At 36.4% G+C, this 21,808-nt stretch overlaps 1 protein-coding gene across 1 annotated transcript in view; it reads left to right on the top strand.

Annotated features, from left to right (window-relative positions):
• The first annotated feature begins 14,891 nt into the window (after positions 1-14,891).
• STX11 (syntaxin 11) overlaps positions 14,892-21,808 on the top strand; it is a 47,746-nt gene continuing 40,829 nt past the window's right edge. The window contains exon 1 of the mRNA XM_059399196.1: positions 14,892-15,151. Within this exon, the coding sequence (XP_059255179.1) occupies positions 15,085-15,151 (67 nt within the window). The 5' untranslated portion in view covers positions 14,892-15,084. The remainder of the gene's footprint in view (positions 15,152-21,808) is intronic.

A 21,808-nucleotide genomic window follows, 5' to 3' on the forward strand; every position in this document is an offset into this window, starting at 1 on the left:
AGGCCCCTCCCCCAGAAGATCAACAAGAAATCTAGCCAAGACCAAGTTCACCTACCAAGGAGCGCAGTTTCAATACCAAGGAGAGCAGCAGAATTCCAGAGGAGGAGAAAGCAAAGCATGGAACTCATGGCTTTCTCCTTATGATTCTTTAGTCTTGCAGTTAATTAAATTTTTTTTCTTTTTCATTTTTTTCTCTTCTGCTAAAATTTTTTTTAACTTTTACTTTTCTTTTTTAACGTTTTTAACTAGTTTATCATATATATATATTTTTTCTTTTTTATACTTTTCTTTATTCATTTTCTTTTTTTAATTCTTTTCTTTCTTTCTTTCTACCTCTTTTTATCCCCTTTCTCCCCCCCATGATTTGGGATCTCTCCTGATTTGGTTAAAGCATATTTTCCTGGGGTTGTTGCCACCCTTTTAGTATTTTATTTGCTCCTTCATATACTCTTATCTGGACAAAATGACAAGGCGGAAAAATTCACCACAGAAAAAAGAACAAGATGCAGTACCGAAGGCTAGGGACCTAATCAATACAGACATTGGTAATATGTCAGATCTAGAGCTCATAATGACAATTCTCAAGGTTCTAGCTGGGCTCAAAAAAAGGCATGGAAGATATTAGAGAAACCCTCTCGGGAGATATAAAAGCCCTTTCTGGAGAAATAAAAGAACTAAAATCTAACCAAGTTGAAATCAAAAAAGCTATTAATGAGGTGTAATAAAAAATGGAGGCTCTCACTGCTAGGATAAATGAGGCAGAAGAAAGAATTAGCGATATAGAAGACCAACTGACAGAGAATAAAGAAGCTGAGCAAAAGAGAGACAAACAGCTACTGGGCCACGAGGGGAGAATTCGAGAGATAAGTGACACCATAAGACAAAACAACATTAGAATAATTGGGATTCCAGAAGAAGAAGAAAGAGAGAGGGGAGCAGAAGGTATACTGGAGAGAATTATTGGGGAGAATTTCCCCAATATGGCAAAGGCAATGAGCATCAAAATTCAGGAGGATCAGAGAACGCCCCTCAAAATCAATAAGAATAGGCACACACCCCATCACCTAAAGGTAAAATTTACAAGTCTTCGTGACCAAGAGAAAATCCTGAAAGCAGCCCGGGAAAAGAAGTCTGTAACATACAATGGTAAAAATATTAGATTGGCAGCAGACTTATCCACAGAGACCTGGCAGGCCAGAAATAGCTGGCATGATATTCAGAGCACTAAACGAGAAAAACATGCAGCCAAGAATACTATCTCCAGCTAGGCTCTCATTGAAAATAGAAGGAGAGATTAAAAGCTTCCAGGACAAACAAAAACTGAAAGAATTTGCAAACACCAAACCAGCTCTACAGGAAATATTGAAAGGGGTCCTCTAAGCAAAGAGAGAGCCTACAAGTGGTAGATCAGAAAGGAACAGAGACAATATACACTAACAGTCACCTTACAGGCAATACAATGGCACTAAATTCATATCTCTCAATAGTTACCCTGAATGTTAATGGGCTAAATGCCCCAATCAAAAGACACAGGGTATCAGAATGGATAAAAAAACAAAACCCATCTATATGTTGCCTCCAAGAAACTCATTTTAAGCCCAAAGACACCTCCAGATTTAAAGTGAGGGTGTGGAAAAGAATTTACCATGCTAATGGACATCAGAAGAAAGCAGGAGTGGCAATCCTTATATCAGATCAATTAGATTTTAAGCCAAAGACTATAATAAGAGATGAGGAAGGACATTATATCATACTCAAAGGGTCTGTCCAACAAGAAGATCTAACAATTTTAAATATCTATGCCCCCAACGTGGGAGCAGCCAACTATATAAACCAATTAATAACAAAATCAAAGAAGCACATCAACAATAACAATAATAGTAGGGGACTTTAACACTCCCCTCATTGAAATGGACAGATCATCCAAGCAAAATATCAGCAAGGAAATAAAGGCCTTAAATGACACACTGGACCAGATGGACATCACAGATATATTCAGAACATTTCATCCCAAAGCAACAGAATACACATTCTTCTCTAGTGCACATAGAGCATTCTCCAGAATAGATCACATCCTTGGTCCTAAATCAGGACTCAACCTGTATCAAAAGATTGGGATCATTCCCTGCATACTTTCAGACCACAATGCTCTGAAGCTAGAACTAAACCATAAGAGGAAGTTTGGAAAGAACCCAAATACATGGAGACTAAACAGTATCCTTCTAAAGAATGAATGGGTCAGCCAGGAAATTAAAGAAGAATTGAAAAAAATCATGGAAACAAATGATAATGAAAACAAAATGGTTCAAAATCTGTGGGACACTGCAAAGGCAGTCACGAGAGGAAAATATATAGTGGTACAAGCCTTTCTCAAGAAACAAGAAAGATCTTAAATACACAACCTAACCCTACACCTAAAGGAGCTGGAGAAAGAACAAGAAAGAAACCCTAAGCCCAGCAGGAGAAGAGAAATCATAAAGATCGGAGCAGAAATCAATGAAATAGAAACCAAAAAAAACAACAGAACAAATCAACGAAACTAGGAGCGGGTTCTTTGAGAGAATTAATAAAATTGATAAGCCCCTGGCCAGACTTATCAAAAATAAAAGAGCAAGGACCCAAATAAATAAAATCATGAATGAAAGAGAAGAGATCACAACTAACACCAAAGAAATACAAACTATTATAAGAACATACTATGAGCAACTCTACGCCAACAAATTTGACAATCTGGAAGAAATGGATGCATTCCTAGAGACATATAAACTACCACAACTGAACCAGGAAGAAATAGAAAGCCTGAACAGACCCATAACCAGTAAGGAGATTGAAACAGTCATCAATAATCTCCAAAAAAACAAAAGCCCAGGGCCAGACAGCTTCCCGGGGGAATTCTACCAAACATTTAAAGAAGAACTAATTCCTATTCTCCTGAAACTGTTCCAAAAAATAGAAATGGAAGGAAAACTTCCAAACTCATTTTATGAGGCCAGCATCACCTTGATCCCAAAACCAGACAAGGATCCCATCCAAAAAGAGAGCTATAGACCAATATCCTTGATGAACACAGTTGCGAAAATTCTCACCAAAATACTAGCCAATAGGATTCAACAGTACATTAAAAGGATTATTCACCACGACCAAGTGGGATTTATTCCAGGGCTGCAAGGTTGGTTCAACATCTGCAAATCAATCAATGTGATACAACACATCAATAAAAGAAAGAACAAGAACCATATGATACTCTCAATAGATGCTGAAAAAGCATTTGACAAAGTACAGCATTCCTTCCTGATCGAAACTCTTCAAAGTGTAGGGATAGAGGACACATACCTCAATATTATCAAAGAAAATATCCCACCGCAAATATCATTCCCAATGGAGAAAAACTGAAAGCTTTTCCACTAAGGTCAGGAACACGGCAGGGATGGCAATTATCACCACTGCTATTCAACATAGTACTAGAAGTCCTAGCCTCAGCAATCAGATAACAAAAGGAAATTAAAGGCATCCAAATCGGCAAAGAAGAAGTCAAATTATCACTCTTCGCAGATGATATGATACTCTATGTGGAAAACCCAAAAGACTCCATTCCAAAACTGCTAGAACTTGTACAGGAATTCAGTAAAGTGTCAGGATATAAAATCAATGCACAGAAATCAATTGCATTTCTCTACACCAACAACAAGGCAGAAGAAAGAGAAATTAAGGAGTCAATCCCATTTACAATTGCACCCCAAACCATAAGATACCTAGGAATAAACCTAACCAAAGAGGCAAAGAATCTACACTTAGAAAACTATAAAGTACTCATAAAAGAAATTGAGGAAGACACAAAGAAATGGAAAAATGTTCGATGCTCTTGGATTGGAAGAATAAATATTGTGAAAATGTCTATGCTACCTAAAGCAATCTACACATTTAGTGCAATTCCTATCAAAGTACCATCCATATTTTTCAAAGAAATGGAACAAATAATCCTAAAATTTATATGGAACCAGAAAAGATCTCAAGTACCCAAAGGAATATTGAAAAAGAAAGCCAAGTTGGTGGCATCACAATTCCGGACTTCAAGCTCTATTACAAAGCTGTCATCAAGACAGCATGGTACTAGCATAAAAACAGACACATATATCAATGGAACAGAATAGAGAGCCCAGAAATAGACCCTCAACTCTATGGTCAAATAATCTTCGACAAAGCAGGAAAGAATGTCCAATGGAAAAAAGACAGCCTTTTCAATAAATAGTGTTGGGAAAATTGGACAGCCACATGCAGAAAAATGAAATTGGACCATTTCCTTACACCACACACAAAAATAGACTCAAAATGGATGAAGGACCTCAATGTGAGAAAGGAATCCATCAATATCTTTGAGGAGAACACAGGCAGCAACCTCTTCAACCTCAGCTGCAGCAACATCTTCCTAGGAACATCGCCAAAGGCAAGGGAAGCAAGGGCAAAAATGAACTATTGGGATTTCATCAAGATCAAAACTTCTGCACAGCAAAAGAAACAGTTAACAAAACCAAAAGACAACTGACAGAATGGGAGAAGATATTTGCAAACGACATATCAGATAAAGGACTAGTGTCCACAATCTATAAAGAACTTAGCAAACTCAACACCCAAAGAACAAATAATCCAATCAAGATATGGGCAGAGGACATGAACAGACATTTCTGCAAAGAAGACATCCAGATGGCCAACAGACACATGAAAAACTGCTCCATATCACTTGGCATCAGGGAAATACAAATCAAAACCACAATGAGATATCACCTCACACCAGTCAGAATGGCTAAAATCAACAAGTCAGGAAATGACAGATGCTGGCAAGGATGCGGAGAAAGGGGAACCCTCCTACACTGTTGGTGGGAATGCAAGCTGGTGCAACCACTCTGGAAAACAACATGGAGGTTCCTCAAAATGTTGAAAATAGAACTGCCTTATGACCCAGCAATTGCACTACTGGGTACTTACCCTGAAGATACAAACGTAGTGGTCCAAAGGGGCACGTGCACCCGAATGTTTATAGCAGCAATGCCCACAATAGCCAAACTATGGAAAGAACCTAGATGTCCATCAACGGATGAATGGATCAAGAAGATGTGGTATATATACACAATGGAATACTATGCAGCCCTCAAAAGAAATGAAATCTTACCATTTGCGACAACGTGGATGGAACTAGAGTGTATCATGCTTAGTCAAGCAGAGAAAGACAACTATCATATGATCTCCCTGATATGAGGAAGTGGTGATGCAACATGGGAGCTTAAGGGGGTAGGAGAAGAATAAATGAAACAAGATGGGATTGGAAGGGAGACAAACCATAAGTGACTCTTAATCTCACAAAACAAACTGAGGGTTGCTGGGGGGAGGGGGTTTGGGAGAAGGGGGTGGGATTATGGACATTGGGGAGGGTATGTGCTTTGGTGAGTGCTGTGAAGTGTGTAAACCTGGCGATTCACAGACCTGTACCCCTGGGGATAAAAATATATTATATGTTTATAAAATAATAATAATAATAATTAAATCTTTAAAAAATAAAGTTTTTTTTTTAAAAAAGTAAATTAAAAAAAAAAAAAGAAAGAATCAGACAAATAACTGAGCCATCCAGGTGCCCCCTTCATAACCAATTGTTAAATGAAATTGGACCATTTAAAGTGTAATCTCTCCACACATGGGAAGGAGCCTCATCAAAGTCTACCTAGTTCCCCTTTACAATTTAAATAAATAAACAAACAAACAAACAAACAAAAATACAAAAAAAAACACAGTACAATTCCAACTATATAACATTTTGGAAAAGGCAAGACTGTAGAGACAGTAAAAGGATCAGTGGTTACCAAGGGTAGGAAAGACAGGATGAATAGGTAGAATGGAGGAATTTTTAAAAATATATTTTAAAATATTTTATTTATTTATTTATTTATTTGAGAGAGACAGCAAGAAAGAGAACACAAGCAGGGTGAGTGGGAGAGGGAGAAGCAGGCCTCCTACTGAAGGAATTTAAAAAAATTTTTTTAAGTAGTGAAACTATTTAGCATTATACATGTGGATTCATTTGTCAAAACTCAATTGAAGAAAAATCACACACACACACACAAACACACACATGTGCACACACACTCCAGAGAATGTACAATACAAAGAGTGCATCCTAATACATACTATGGGCTTTAGTTAATAATGTATCAACAGTGGCTCAATTAATTGTAACAAATGAACCCCACCTATGAAAAAGGTCGGGCAGGGGGGTACTCTGTACTTTCCACTCAATATTTCTTGTAAATATAAAACTATCCTCCAAAATAAAGTTTATTAGTTAAAAATTAAAAAGATAAATGCAAATTATAATGAATATAAAACTTGAGAATTATTTCAATAGACCAGAATTGTATTAATTTATTAACTTGTGTTTTTGGAGCTTTTATTAGTACATAAACCTAAGATTATTTCCTCCTGATTAATTGGTCTCTTTATCATTATATTACTTTATCACTACTAAGATTTCTGCTCTGAAATGTATTTTGTCTGACATTAATGGAACTTGCTTCCTTTTGATTTGTGCTAGCATGCCCTTTTCTCCATTTTTTGCTTTTACTCTGTTTGTCTTGATATTTCTTTAGTGATTTTCTTGTGGACAGCATATTGTGCTTTCTGTCCAATCTGACCATCTCTGCCTATTAATTGGGTGATTAGACCATTTATACTTAATGTGATTATTATGTATTAGATTGAAATCTAATCTTGCTACTTGTTTTCTATTTTTTCCATCTTTGTTCTCTTTTCCCTCTTTTTCTGCTTTCTTTTGAATCAATTGAGCATTTTAATGATTCCCCTTTTTTCTTTTGCGGGCAAGTTAGTTATTTTGTTATTTTAGTTGCTTTGGGTTAATAGTATCCCTCACTCACGTATCCCATGTATTACTTTTGAGGGATATTATACCACTTTACAAATAGTATAAGAACCTATTTTAAGGTTCTATTATTGTCATACATTTTATTAACATATTTTACAAATCCCACAATACATTTTTATTATTTTTGTCTAAAGAGTTAACTAGCTCTTAAAGACATTTAATAATAAGAAAAATTCTTGTATATTTATTTATGTAGTTACTATTTCTGGTATTCTCCATTTTTCTGTTTGTAGATTTCTGTATTTCCATCTACCATCATTTTATTTTTGTCTAAAAGGCTTCCTTTTACATATTTTATAGTCTTCTGACAGTTAATTTTTCCAGTTTTTATATATCTGAGAAAATCTTTATTTCATCTTCATTTGTGAAAGATACATTCACTGAATACACAATGATAGGTTGACAGGTTTTTCCCGTAATATTTTTTCTTTTAGTCCTCTGTTGTTTCCCTAGTATATTATTTCTGCTGTGAAGTTCGTTATTATTTTCATCTTTTTATCTTTTTCCTCTCTACACAATGTGCTTTTTCCTCTGGCTTCTTTTAAGATATTCTCTTTATCACTGGTTTTGAGTAATTTAGTTACGATATGCTTTGGTATACTTCATGTTTCTTGTGCTTGGGTTCACTGAGCTTCTTGGATCTGTGGGTTTATAGGTTACATCAAATCTGGAAAAGCTTTAGACATTATTTCTTCAAATATTTTTTCCATCTCTCTTTTCCTTTAGGAGATTGTGTGTGTGTGTGTGTGTGTGTGTGTGTGTGTGTATGTGTGTACTGAGTTTTCCTATATTATACCTTGTTGGGTGGCTAGGTATTTTTTAATTATTGTAAGTGTTCTTGAACTTTGTTAAATTACTTGGAAACAGTTTGATCCTACTGAGACAAAAGTTTTTGGGCCGCTCCTTCCGGTAAATTATGATTAAATTTTTCCATCTGATTTGTGAAAATAGGCACCTTTTCTGGCCTTGTATAAGCAGCTCTGATAAAATCCTTTTTATCTGGTTTTGCCCCCAGTCCTAGGTGGTTTTCTGACTTTCATTAACTGCTAAATCTTCTGCTGAATACTTCAGGGGGATCTTGTGCAAATCTGCTGGGATCTCTCTATATTCACCTCTCTCTCCCCAGTACTCTATCCTATGAACGTTAGTCACCTTGGTCTCCCTGGACATTCAGATTCAGGAAGTCTGCCTGGTTTCTTCTCTTTGCCATGTGCTGGAGGCAGCAAGATGGGACAAGAAGGGCTTACATTGTGTGTTTTTCATATTTTGAAGATCACAGTCCTTCATTATTTAACATTTAATATTGTGAAAGTTGGTGTTTATTTATTTTGTCTCTACTTGTTATTCAGTTGGGAGGATAAATCTGGTCCCTGTTACTCTATCATGTTTGGAATCAGAAATCTATGTATAAGTATTAACTAAATAGTAGAGTAGTATCTAGGCTCATTTTCCTCGGTTGAGGATTGTTAATAACAAAGGCCTACAGTGTAATTCCACAAGTTGCTGGATTTGTTGTAAACTTTTAGCATTAGAAAGATATGCAAAAACTACCTGGTGTAAAAGGATATAATGCCTGGGAATAGTCTATGATAGAAAGCATTAGAATAAAGGATTATATTGACCATGAGCTAATCAATTTTCAGCTTAGGGATTAACTATTCTAGAGACTTTTGTACAGGCCCAATATTTGATATAATAAAAAGTTTAAAGAATTATCTAGACCAACTCTTTGATTTTACAGATAGGAAAACCTGTTAAAATAGGGTATGTGACTGTGTTGGGACTGGCGTGATGATGATGATGATGATTACTACACTCAGAAAAGTACTTTCTCTTTTCATCCTGCACAAAACAAAAAACGATGCAATGATTGTTTGCAGAAAGGTGAGTAGGTCTGATTTATTGTATATATGTATATTGTATAGTATACATAGTATACTATGTATACTATGATGGAAATTTGTAGTTGTTGCAAATAAAGCTGAAAAATGATGATGATGATGATGATTATAGCAACTTACTACTTTCTATGCACTGTTATAAGTAGTTTGCATGAGCTATCTCACTAAATTCTCACAACTTCCATATATAAAAAATAGTCTGCAATTTATATTTTTCCACATTTGACATTTCTGAAGTCATAAATGACTGTTGAAATAGTATAGTTATATCAATCTGGATAGCTAAGTATTTTAAGAGAGGGTATACCTTTGTTTCAGCCAGTCATTTGGTGGTATAATCAAACCAGTCCACTATAAACTATCTGTTTAAGGTCGTTTGTCCCACACAGGTAATATAAATTCAGACTTCAAATTTCCATGACTACTGATTTCATACAATTCTCAGGGTAGATTTTTTAAGCCCCTACATCTAGTCTCAATTAGAGATACAAGTAGTACCTAGATTAAGACAAGATGGCAAGCCTGCAATGAAGAGTCATTTCCCCCCAATATACCTGATTAGCATCTTGGTTCTCTATGGCAGTAGCAATAGTAAAATAGGCCATATTAAACAGAACTAACTCGAAACTTTTATTTCCAATTCCAAGTGGAGCTTTATATATATGTTTTCCATAAATTTTTAAAAATATTTTATTTATTGATTTATCAGATGGAGATCACAAGTAGGCAGAGAGGCAGACAGAGAGAGAGGAAGAAGCAGGCTCCCTGCCAAACAGAGAGCCCGATGTGGGGTTCGATCCCAGGATGCTAGGATCCTGACCTGAGCCAAAGGCAGAGGCTTAACCCACTGAGCCACACAGCTGCCCATAAATTTATGCATTCTTCTCTTCCAGATGACCATAGATGCAAAGTAGAGCTTGATTTGACACTTTCAACAATGGATAGATCATCCACATAGAAAATCAATATGGAAACATTGTACTTATACTATGTATTAGAACAGATGGACTTAACAGATATTTAGAGGCTATTCCATTCAACAGTAGCAGAAGGCACATTTTCTCAAATGCGCATGGAATTTTCTCCAGGATACATCATTTGTTAGGTCACAAAACATCTCTTAATAAATTTAAAAATACGGAGATCGTATTAAGTAATTTTTTCTTTTTACCCTAATGGTATAAAATTAGAAATAAGCTACAAGAAAACTGGAAAATTCACAAATATGTGGAGAGCAAACAACATGTTACTGAACAACCAATATATTAAAGAAGAAGTTGAAAGAGAATTAAAAATTTCTTGAGACAAAATGAATATGGAAGCACAACCTTCCAAAACTAATAGGATGGAGAAAAGCAGTTCTACCATAGCAACAAAAGTCTACATGATGAAAAAAAAATTACTTAAATAAACATTTTACAGCTCAAAGAAATAGGAAAAGAAGAACAAATTAAGCCTAAGGTTAGCAGAAGGAGGCAAATAACAAAGATGAGAGTGAAAATAAAGGAAGTAGAGACTATAAAGACAATTGAAAAGATCAATGAAACTAAGAGGAGGTTTTTTGGAAAAGGTAAGCATAATTGACAAACCTCTATCTAGACTTACCAAGAAAAAAAGAGAGAAGACTCAAATAAATAAAGTTAGAAACAAAGGATGTGATGTTACAATTGATACCACAGAAATACAAAGGATCATGAGAGACTGGGCAATTACAGGGCAACAAGTTGGACCACCTAGAAGAAATGGAAAATTCCTAGAAACATACAACCTACCAAGGCTAAATCATGAAGAAAAACAAAATCTGAACAGACCCTTTACCAATAAAGTAATTAAATCAGTAATAAAAACCCTCCCAATAAACAAAAGTCCAGGACAAATGGCTTCACTAGTGAATTCTACCGAATATTTTAAGAATGAGTACCTGGGATGCCTGGTGGCTCAGTCAGTTAAGCATCTGCCTGGGATCAAGCCCTGTGTTGGGCTTCCTGGTCAGAGGGGAGCCTGCTTCTCCCTCTCCTGCTCCTTCTGTTTGTGCTCTCTCCCTCTGTGTCAAATAAATAAATAAAATCTTAAAAAAAAAAAAAAGTACCAATCCTCAAACTCTTACCAAAAAAAATGAAGAGGACAGAACACTTTTGAACTCATTTTACAAAGTCAGCATTACCCTGATAACAAATCCAGTCAAGGACAACTACAAGAAGACAGAATTACAGACCTATATCCCTGATGAACATAAATGAAAAATCCTCAACAAGATATTAGCAAGCTAAATTCAACAATATATAAAAAAGACTGTACACCATGATCCAGTGGGACTTATTTCAGGAATGCAAGAATGGTTCAACAACCACAAAGCAATCAATGCAAGACACCACATTAACAAAGTGAAAGATAAAAATCTCACTATCATCTCAATGGATGTGGAAAAAGCATTTGACAGGGTTCAACATTGATTCATGATGAAATTTTGTAATAAACTGGATATAGAGTGAACATATCTTAACATAATAAAAGCTACAATGACAAGTCCACAGCTATCATCATGCACAATGGTGAAAAGCTGAAAGCTTTTCTTCTAAGATCAGGAACAAGACAAAGATGTCCACTCTTGTCACTTTTTTCAACTTACTGCTAGAAGTTCTAGTCAGAGCAATCAGGCAGGAAAAAAAATAAAAGCTATACAAATCAAAAAGGAAGAAGTAAAACTTTATTTGAAGATTACATAAAATAGATTAAAAAACCCTAAAAACTACCTCCCCCAAATTTTTAGAATAAAAAAAGTCAGTAAAGTTGAAGGATACAAAATCATTATGCAAAAATCAGTTGAGTTTCTATAGCATGCCAACACACTATCGGTAAGAGAAATTAAGCAAGCAATCCATTTATAATTGCATAAAAATGAATAATACACAAAGAATAAATTTAACTGAGGGAGAGAAAGATCTATGCAGTAAGAACTATAAAACATTGATGAAAGAAACGTAAGAAGACAAAAATAAATGGAAAGATATTCTGTACTCAGGGATTAGAAAAATTAATACTGTTAAAATATCCTTATCACTCAATACAATCCCTATCAAAATTCCATTGGCGTTTTTTCACAGAAATCATATGGTATTAACATAAATATAGACACATAAATCAATGGAATGTAATAAAGAGCCCAGAAATAATTCTACGCATATGTGGTCAATTAATTTTGTATAAAGGAGCCAGAAATATACAATGGAAAAGGAATCATCTCTTCAATAAATGTTGTTGAGAAAACTGGATAATCAAATGCAAAAGAGTGAACTTGGACCTCTATCTTACACCGTACACAAAAATCAACTCAATTGCTGTGAAGTGTGTAAACCTGGCGATTCACAGACCTATACCCCTGGGGATAAAAATACATTATATGTTCATAAAAAATTTTTTAAAAAAGCAAAATTCAAAAAAAAAAAGAGCTCTAGGGATTGGCAGGTTAGTAAATTTCAGTGGATTGGTGAGAAAAATAAAGAGTACCATTCAGGAAAAAAAAATTAACTCAAAATCGATTAAATACTTGAATGTAAGACCTAAAACCATAAATCTCCTAGAAGAAAATACAGGGGGTAAGCCCCTTGACAGCAGTCTTGGCAGTGATTTTTTTCAGGTGAGGGGGTACTTGACAACAAAAGCAAAAATAATAAAAGCAAAAACAAACAAGTGAAACTACATCATATAAAAAGCTTTGCATAGGAAACATCAACAAAAAGAAAAAGCAGCCTATTAAATGGGAGAACATTTTCAAATCATATATCTTACAAGGAGTTAATATCCAAGACATATAAAGGACTCACAACTCAATAGCAAGAACAAAACATTTTAAAAATGGGCAGAGGAATTGAACAGACATTTCTCCAAAGAAGACATACAAATGGCCAACTGGTATATGAAAAGTTGCTCAACATCACTAATCATTAGGGAAACACAAGTCAAAAGTACAATGAGGTATCACCTTCGAGATGTTAGAGTGGCTGTCATCAAAAAGATAAGAGATAAGTTGGAAAAGATATGAAAAAAAGGGACAGCCTGTGCATCATTGGTGGGAATGCAAATTGGTGCAGCATGTATGGAAAACTGTATGAAAACTCCTCAAAAAATTATGAGGTCTGGGTGGCTCAGTCAGTTAAGCATCTGCCTTCAGCTCAGATCATGATCCTGGGGTCCTGGGATCAAGACCTGCATGTGTCCCTGTTCAGCAGGGAACCTTTTTCTCCCTCTCTCTCTGCTATTGCCCCTGTGCTTTCTTCTCTTTTCCTCAAATAAATAAATAAAATCTTAAAAAAAAAGAAAGAAAGAAAACTCCTTAAAAAATTAAAAATGGAAGTACCATATGATCTAGCAATCCCACTTCTGGGTATAAATCCAAAGGAAATGAAAATAAGACACTCCCATGTTCCTTGCAGCATTATTCACAATAGCCAAGATATAGAAACAACCAAAGTGCCCATCAATGGATGAACCAATAAAGAAGAGGAGGTGTAGACATACAATGGGGATATTATGCAGCGAAAAAGAAGGAAATCTTGCCATTCACTGACAACATGGGTGGAACTTATGGGCATTATGCTGAGTTAAACTAGCTGGAGAAAGGCAAATACTGCAAGGTATCACTCAAGTGTGGAAACTTAAAAAAGAAAAAAAGTCAAATTCATGGAAACAGAGAGTAGGAAAGTGGTTTCCAAGGGCAAGGGGTTGAGAGAAATAGGAGAGTTTGGTAAAAGGGTACAAACTTTCAGCTATGAGATGAATAAGGTTTGAGGATTAAATGTAAAACATGGTGACTATAACACTATAAGTGTATATAATTGAAATTTACTAAGAGAATAGAACTTTTTTGCTTCATCAAAACAACGTAGAAATGAATGCTATTTATCTTAATATCAATTTTATACTTTTAATATGTAGATTTGTTCAAATTGTTTAAAGTTATTTATTTTAATTCCAATATAGTTTACATACAACATATTACTTTCAGGTGTACTGCAGTATAGTGATTCAATAACTTTGTACATTGCTCAGTGTTTATTATGATAAGGGCACTCGTAATCCCCTTCACCTATTTCACCCATCTTCCCACCCACCTCCCTTCTGAAAACCATTAGTTTGTTCTCCACAGTTAAGAGTCTAGGAGTGCCAGGGGGGTTCAGTTGGTTAAATGTTTGACTCTTGATCTCAACTCCAGTCTTGATCTCAGGATTGTGAGTAAAGCCCGGTGTTGGAGCCTACTTGGAAAACGTACCCAGTGTGGAGCCTACTTAAAAAAAAAAAAAAAAAAAAAAAAAAAGTTAAAGCATCTGTTTGTTGGTTTCACTCTTTTTTTCTCCCTCTGTTCGTTTGGTTCTTAAACCCCACCTATGATTTGTTTGAATTTTATAGTTTTCTAATGAGGTTGTCCCCATAAGGAATTTATACCACGTTTATGTAAGTACCATTATGTTTACATTACATTATATTATACATTATACATTACATTATATTACATTACATTTGTCAGAACTAAGTGTCACTTATTTTTTTTCCTTGATGAGGGGTCTACTAACTACTTAAATTGGAGAGATGATGTCCTAGGACCCTGAAAAAAATAAGGCATGAATAGATTATAGGCAACACCCACATTTGCATTGTAATCAATCATGAATTCCAATTTGCCTGGGGGCATTTGTTTTGTAAATGTTTCTTTGTGACTAGGGATGTAGAATTGTGGCAAAAGTTCCTGTTTCATAATTGACTATGCCTATCACCAACTTGTAGAAAATAGGGTTTAAAGAAATCAGCTAGAGTGGCCTGCTTTCGACACTGAGACTTAGTGATGCAAGGCCCTGTCAGCTCCCACCAAAGATTCCTATTCACGCTCTTGGCACATAAGTAAGGTGAGGAGCTGCGGACTGAGGGGAACATCTGTCAGCTTCTCCAGGGTCTCCTCAACAAGATCATCATTCCAAGAGGAGGTATCCACAAGAAGACTGTTCCCTCAATCTGTGAGTTTACTGCTGAGACTTCAATCTGTTCTTACTGTGTCACGTTTAGTAAGCTCATCTTTAAAATATATTCACCATTTGAGATCTCTTTGTTTTTTGTGGTGTCAATATTGTACTTGTAAATTTTCCTTATGGTCATGGAAGGATGCTGGCCGTGGTCCAAGCACTCAAAGAAATTATAAACCATTTTTGAGGAAGGACTCAGTCCTTTTGAAGATTGTGTTAAAGGGAAAAGTAAGACAAAGTCATGGAGCTGCAAGAAGAGGACGAAATGAATGAAGAAAAAGAGAAGAAAATCATGTCTCAGCCCCAAGGTAAGGCTTTTTGGTGTAGAAAAACACAGTTTCTAAATGAATGGCACAAATTCATCTAAATGAACAAAATATGGATTATAAAAATGTTTAGTCTGTGAAAATTATGCTAGTTGAGAACAAATTTAATTGTTGCAATTCAAAACCAATATTTAAAGGCTCATGATGAAACCATTACTTTATTATTAAAAGGCATGGCTTATTTATAACATTCTGTTTATGCTTTTCTGTTTCACTTTTATCAGTTCCGCAGGACAGGGCAGTGGTGCAAAAAGGGGTTTACCAGAAGTGAGTATTGAGTAAGTCTCATCTTAAAATAGTTTTGCAACATGTTATGCAAAATCACAGTTGCAGAAAAATCATTGAGAGCCATTAAGCAGATCAATTATACTATCTCTAGACCTGATATTTCTTTAGTCCATTCTCTCTCTGTCTCTCTCCCTCTCTCTCTCTCTCTCTTTTTTTTTTTTTTTTAAAGATTGTTTATTTATTTGAGAGAGAAAGAGATAGTGAGAGAGGGAACACGAGAGGAAGAAGGAGGCTTCCCACCTACCAGGGAGCCTGATGTGGGGCTTGGTCCCAGGTGCTTAAGGGCTGAGCTACCCAGACACCCCTAGCCCATTCTCTTTGACAGAGCATGTTCTATTTGTACACATAGAACATCTGTACATGCTCATCTTCAACCCTCTTGCAAGTATACCAGTATACAGAGGGAAGTTTTCACATAATTGCTATTTGGGTTAAAATAAAAATACAGCCATGTCATTTCAAGAATTGTAGGCAGGAAGATTTAACTAACACCCAAATAGTCCATTTTCACCGCTAATTTTCTACTTCTCCTTGTGTATTGTGCACAGAAAAATAAGCTTACTATACAATAAGAAATTTGCTTTTCTAGGAGTTATCTGTTGCATTCTTTTCTTTCTTTCTTTTTAGTAATTTTTCTAAGCTTATTTAGATTAAGACATCACTTTTTGAGTGTAGGTAACAGGTTAAGAGAAATTTGCTTCAGATAGTCCTTATTTTTTGGTTCTATGGTCTTTAATGCTGTTCTTGGATTCTTAATTGAATCCAATAATCTTGGATTCTTAATTCTTTTTTGAAAATTTATTTTATTTAATTTTTTAAGATTTTATGTATTTGTTTGACAGAGATCAAAAGTAGACAGAGAAGCAGGCAGAGAGAGAGAGAGGGAGAAGCAGGCTCCCTGCTGAGCAGAGAGCCTGATGCCGGGCTGGATCCCAGGACCCTGGGATCATGACCTGAGCCAAAGGCAGAGGCTTAACCCCCTGAGCCACCCAGTCGCCCCTGGATTCTTAATTCTTAAGAATAAAACTTTTGTGTTGGACACAAGGATTTGAATCTAGGATCCTTTGCCTCTTGGTGTTGGGGCAGTGGGCAGGAGATTTTAAGGCTCATTTCCTCCTCTATCAAATGAGGTTGAATTGTACACCCCTTATAAATTTGTAATGAGAAATAACATATGAAAGTGTTAGCATAGTAGTAGTTGGCACATTGTAACTAAGCAATATGTATCAGTTATCTTTATTTTATTTTTTTAAGATTTTACTTATTTGTGTCAGAGAGAGGGGGAGCAACAGGCAGACGGAGAAAGCAGGTTCCCTGCTGAGCAAGGACCCAATGCAGGACTTGATCCCAGGACCCTGGGATTATGACCTGAGCTGAAGGCAGATGCTTAGCTGACTGAAACACCCAGGCGTCCCCAGTTATCTTTAATATAAGTATTAGCATTATGGGGTTTATATATTTTTAAATGAGCTGATGTCTGCTAATAATTGTACCTTCAAATATTGAGCTTTCAAAGTGTGTCTTAGTCCACGTAGGCTATATGCTATAGCAAAAATACACGAGACTTTATGGCTTATAAATAGCAGAAGTTTACTTTGTCACAGTTCCAGAGACAAGGAAGTCCCAAGATCAAGGTGCCAACAGATTTGGTATCTAGTGAGAGCCTGCCTCCTGGTTCACTGATGGCTGTCTCCTTGCTGTGTTCTCACATGATGGAAGGGGCAAGAGAGCTCTCTGGGAACTCTTCTATAAGAACATGAATCCCGTTCTTGAAGGTTCCATCCCCATGACCTAATCACCTCCCAAGGCCCCACCTCCTAATATCATCACATTGGGGATTAGGTTATAACATTCGAATTTTTGGCAGACACAAACATTCAGTGTATAAGAAAAGGTTAGAAACTATATTCTCTGGTAAACTGTGTATTTTGAGAAATGATGGTTTGTTTGCAGTGCTGAGGTACAGATTTTCCCATATCCAGAAATCATCTAGATATCAAGATATTTAATATCTTAAACACTAACCTATTTATTTTATAATTTTCTTTATATATTTCCACAAACAATATTTTATGTAGAGAAAATATATGCAAGAATATGTGCCTATGAATCAGAATATTCTTCTAGTCTGAGTGTACTGGAGAAAAATTTATATTATATGACATACAACATGGTTTCTTCAAAAAGCTAACCGGTAGATTGAAATAAAGAGATGCTAATATTATCAGGGAATATTTTTGTACAGACTGTAGGTATAAAAGTTTCAAAGCAGGAATTTATAGACTACAGTCTAGCTGATTAAGGATGGCTGTTCCCACCATGAAACAGAGACATGTTCAAATTAGAATAATTCGATGAAGGTTTATAAATAAAGGTAATATTATAATGGTATAGGCAGAGTGGAAATCTTCGGGACTCTCAGGCTGTCATACTACAGGCCTGAGAATCATGAGTAGGGAGAGGTTTTGAGAACCAAGAAGAAGAGGGAATCATGTAAAACAGACCATCTTAGAGGAATAGTGACCTTCTGTTAGGAACAGAGATAGTCCTTCTGCTTGGAATAAATTCCCCGACCTCATCCTCTGCTTCTGCTCTCCTGCTAGATCTCTCTCTTGGCTAAACCCAAGGCAAGCCAAAGAGAGGAGCCTGTTGCAATCATTCATTAAGATCAACCATCCAGGGTAGAGAGCAGAATGGAAGAAGGTAGCAAGTAAATCTGAAGGGCAAACAGAAGGTATGCTCACACATGCTGACATTATTAAAATCTTTAAAAAAGATTTAATAAAATTCTTCATTTTTTTCTTGTTATTATATTCATTGGTGGCTGGTGTTTATAAACAAGTTGAAGCTTTATAAACATGCACTAGACAAGATCCTTCCAGGAATTTTTGAGCTACTTTTTAAACAATAAGAGAAAAGAACACGGCTTAAAATCCCTGTATTGTTTAAAAAGAAAAAAGTGTTAGATCCATATTCTTCAATCTCTTTATACCAGGGTGTCACCCTCTAAAATGTTATCTTAGTGTCCTGAGCTCCCAAGTTCTGCTCAGTGCTTACTTTTGTCATTTATTCACCCATCATTCCACAAATATTTATTAAGAATCTCTAATGTCGTAGGTATTGTGTTAGGCTTTGGGTAAAAAGTAGTAAGTGGAAATATAACCTCCATTCTGAATCTAAAAATATTTTTTGAAACCAATGGTTTAGTAGATAACTATTTTGAGTGACATAAAGACTTACCTAAGTTAGCAAATCTGTGTTCATCAAGGTAATCATCTAGAACAACAGAACCACAAAATCATGGAAAAGTGCAAATCTAATATTTAAACACAAAAATTTGAGACCTTGCATAGCAGGCACTTATATATGAAGGGCCTTAGACTTTTTAGATAGCATATTTCTTCCCTCCTCAAAGAAAGACCTTTATCTTAAATTTTAAGCTGTGCAATTCTGGAAAAACTTATCCAAATATGATTTGTGGGACAAAGCACAGGGCACTAGCAGGATCTAGAAAGCACTGCCCAATATAGTAACCAAAGAACTGGAAATGTTCACCGTGATGTTCTACTCCCTGCAGTCCAATAAAGCGGGCACTAATAACCACTAGTTATGGTGACCGTTGGGCACTGAAAATGTCACTGAGACAGAAAAACAATTTAAATTTTTGCTTAATCTTAATTAATTTAAATAGCTACCTGTGGCTACAATAGGGGACAGTGTGAATCTAAAACAAGATGTGCAAGATGGGGCTTGCCAAATCATTTAATCTCATTTCCCTTTTCAACAGGGTTAATGACAGCTGTTCATTTACTCATATAGCATCATGTGTCCAGCAGCGTGTTATGAAGAGAAGAAATCAGAGATAGGTTCTAAGAAGTAACAAGTGAGGCAAGGAGGTAGAGATATCAGAATGCTTGTGCTTTGCTAGTGTAAGTGTAAAACAGTGCAGCTTCTGTGAAAAATGGTGTGATGATACAACAAAAAAAAATTATAGAGACAATTACCACAGGATCCAGCAATTCCACATCTGGGTATATATACCAGAAAAATGAAAGCAATGACCGAAAAAGAAATATTATTCAGCCTTTAAAAGGAAAAAAGATTCGGACACACATGCTGTAACATAGATAAACCTTGAAGCCATAATGCCGAGTGAAACAAGCCAGTTTTGAAAGTACAAAGATTGTGCCATTCCACTTACAGGAATGTCTAGAGTAGTCAAATTCATAGAGACAGAAAGTAGAGTGGTGGACGCTAGGGGTGGGGATGTGGGGGATTGGAGAATTAAGTGTTTAATGGGTACAGAGTTGTCAGTTGGGGGGGTAGATAAAAAATTCTGGAAATGGATGGTGATGGTTACGTGACAATGCTAATGTACTTTTGGAGCTGAACTTTACACTTTAAAATGATGACAAAGGTATATTTTATGTCACATATATTGTATCGCACACAAAAAAGACAGGTGAAGCATACATCCTCAAGGAGTTTGCAAATTAGTATGGCGAAGAGAAATGGTGGTTGGGGATTGCTGCATGGTGTGGGGATAAAAAATGACTATTTACTGAGGGTGGTGGAGGAGTTGTACTTGAGAGGCGTGGCTGGGCTAGATGACCTGCCAGTCCTGAGGTTCAGTGGGTTTATGAGCGCTTCAAATTTGGGATGGCAGGAGGATACAAAATGGTGTATACAGAGGACAGGACTTCATTTCATGTAGCTACTATGGCCCTCTCCAAGCGCTTGTCCTGCTTTATTTGGGTTTATCCTAAACTCCTCATCCATACTCATGGTTCAGAAAATCTGCACTGGAGGTGAGAGCCAAGCTCTCCAGAAAAAAATGTATAAAACATAGGAGACCTACCTGGGAGCCTAGAAGTGGGGGTGGGGGGCATAGCAATTGCTGAAAGCCCAGGTCAGTCTAGACTTTGTTATTATCGGTATCTTCAGCCATTCAGCATCTAAGTCTTGAAGATCCCACTCTCTGATAACCAACTTGCATTTTCCAACTGAATCTCTCTAATCCCCCACTGCACAATTCCTTGACACGCTGGAGCCTCCCATCCATTAACCTAACACCTTTTCATTTTGCCTCAACACCGTCATTCATGTCCTCTCTTCTCTCCTTGGTTTAAATGCCATGTCCCTTCCTTATAATCATTCCCTTGCATAGATGCTCCACACTCTTGTCCCTCTCTCCTCCATCATATTCAGTTGGCAACTCCAAACTCTGGTTGTATCTGGACCTCTGCCTAGCTTTATTCGAACCCAAATAGGCGAACGAGGCTGGTGAGAACACACAACTCTACCAACTTCATGTCATGGTCCCTGACTTCAAATGAACCCTTAGTGTTAACCAGTAATCTGACTATACTTTCAAAGTCTATTTATTGTCTCACTGTCCCTGGATGATATTTCATACTTTCTATCCTCTTCTCAAACTTCTTCTCTTTCCATTGATAACCTTGCTTCTTCATTGATAGAACATTTTTATGCCTCCACGTTTACCAGAGTCTGTGCCCATATGTTCTGCCTCCCCACCAGCTATCAGAAAAGAATTCTATTTTCTCTATCTTCTCCAATTTAACCCCAATATTCCTTTTGTTCATTGGATCCCACCCCTGCTCATTTATTCAAGAACATTGCTACAACAATGATCTTTACTCCTCGGCATCATCACTTTTTCCTTCTCTTTTAGTTCATGGCCATGAGCATACAAACAGGCATATCTTCTAATCAAAAATAAAAATATCTCTCTTGACCATATATTTCTTCCAGCTATTGGCCCATTTTCTGACTCCATTTGCTCTTTTTTCATTCTCTCTGGGCCCAATCCAGACAGGCTTTGATCACTACACACCACCAAAATTCCTAGCAAGTGTGCCAGTGACTTCCAGGTGGCCAAGCCCATTGCTGTTTTCAGTTCTAATTTTACCCACTTTAGCAGCATGCAATAGAGTTAGTAATTCTTGAAACATTGTTTTAATTTGGCTTCCAGAATACCACTGTTAGTTAGTCTAACTCCTATATCACTGATTATACCTTCTCATTCTCCTTTTCTGATTCTTCATCTTCCTGATCTCTGACTTTCAAAGAGTCCTGGGCTCAGATTTCACACATTTAAATTCTATCTGGAGTGCCTGGGTGGCTCAGTTGTTAAGCATCTGCCTTTGGCTCAGGTCATGATTCCAGGACCGTGGGATAGAGCCCCAACTCCATCGGGCTCCCTGCTAGGTGGGAAGCCTGCTTCTTCCTTTTCCACTGCCCCTGCTTGTTGCCCTCTTTTGGTGTCTCTCTCTCTTCATCAAATAAATAAATAAAATATTTAAAATAAATAAATAAGTAAATAAATCTATC

Source organism: Mustela nigripes, chromosome 5 (genome assembly GCF_022355385.1).
Source record: "Mustela nigripes isolate SB6536 chromosome 5, MUSNIG.SB6536, whole genome shotgun sequence".
Taxonomy (NCBI): Eukaryota; Metazoa; Chordata; class Mammalia; order Carnivora; family Mustelidae; genus Mustela; species Mustela nigripes.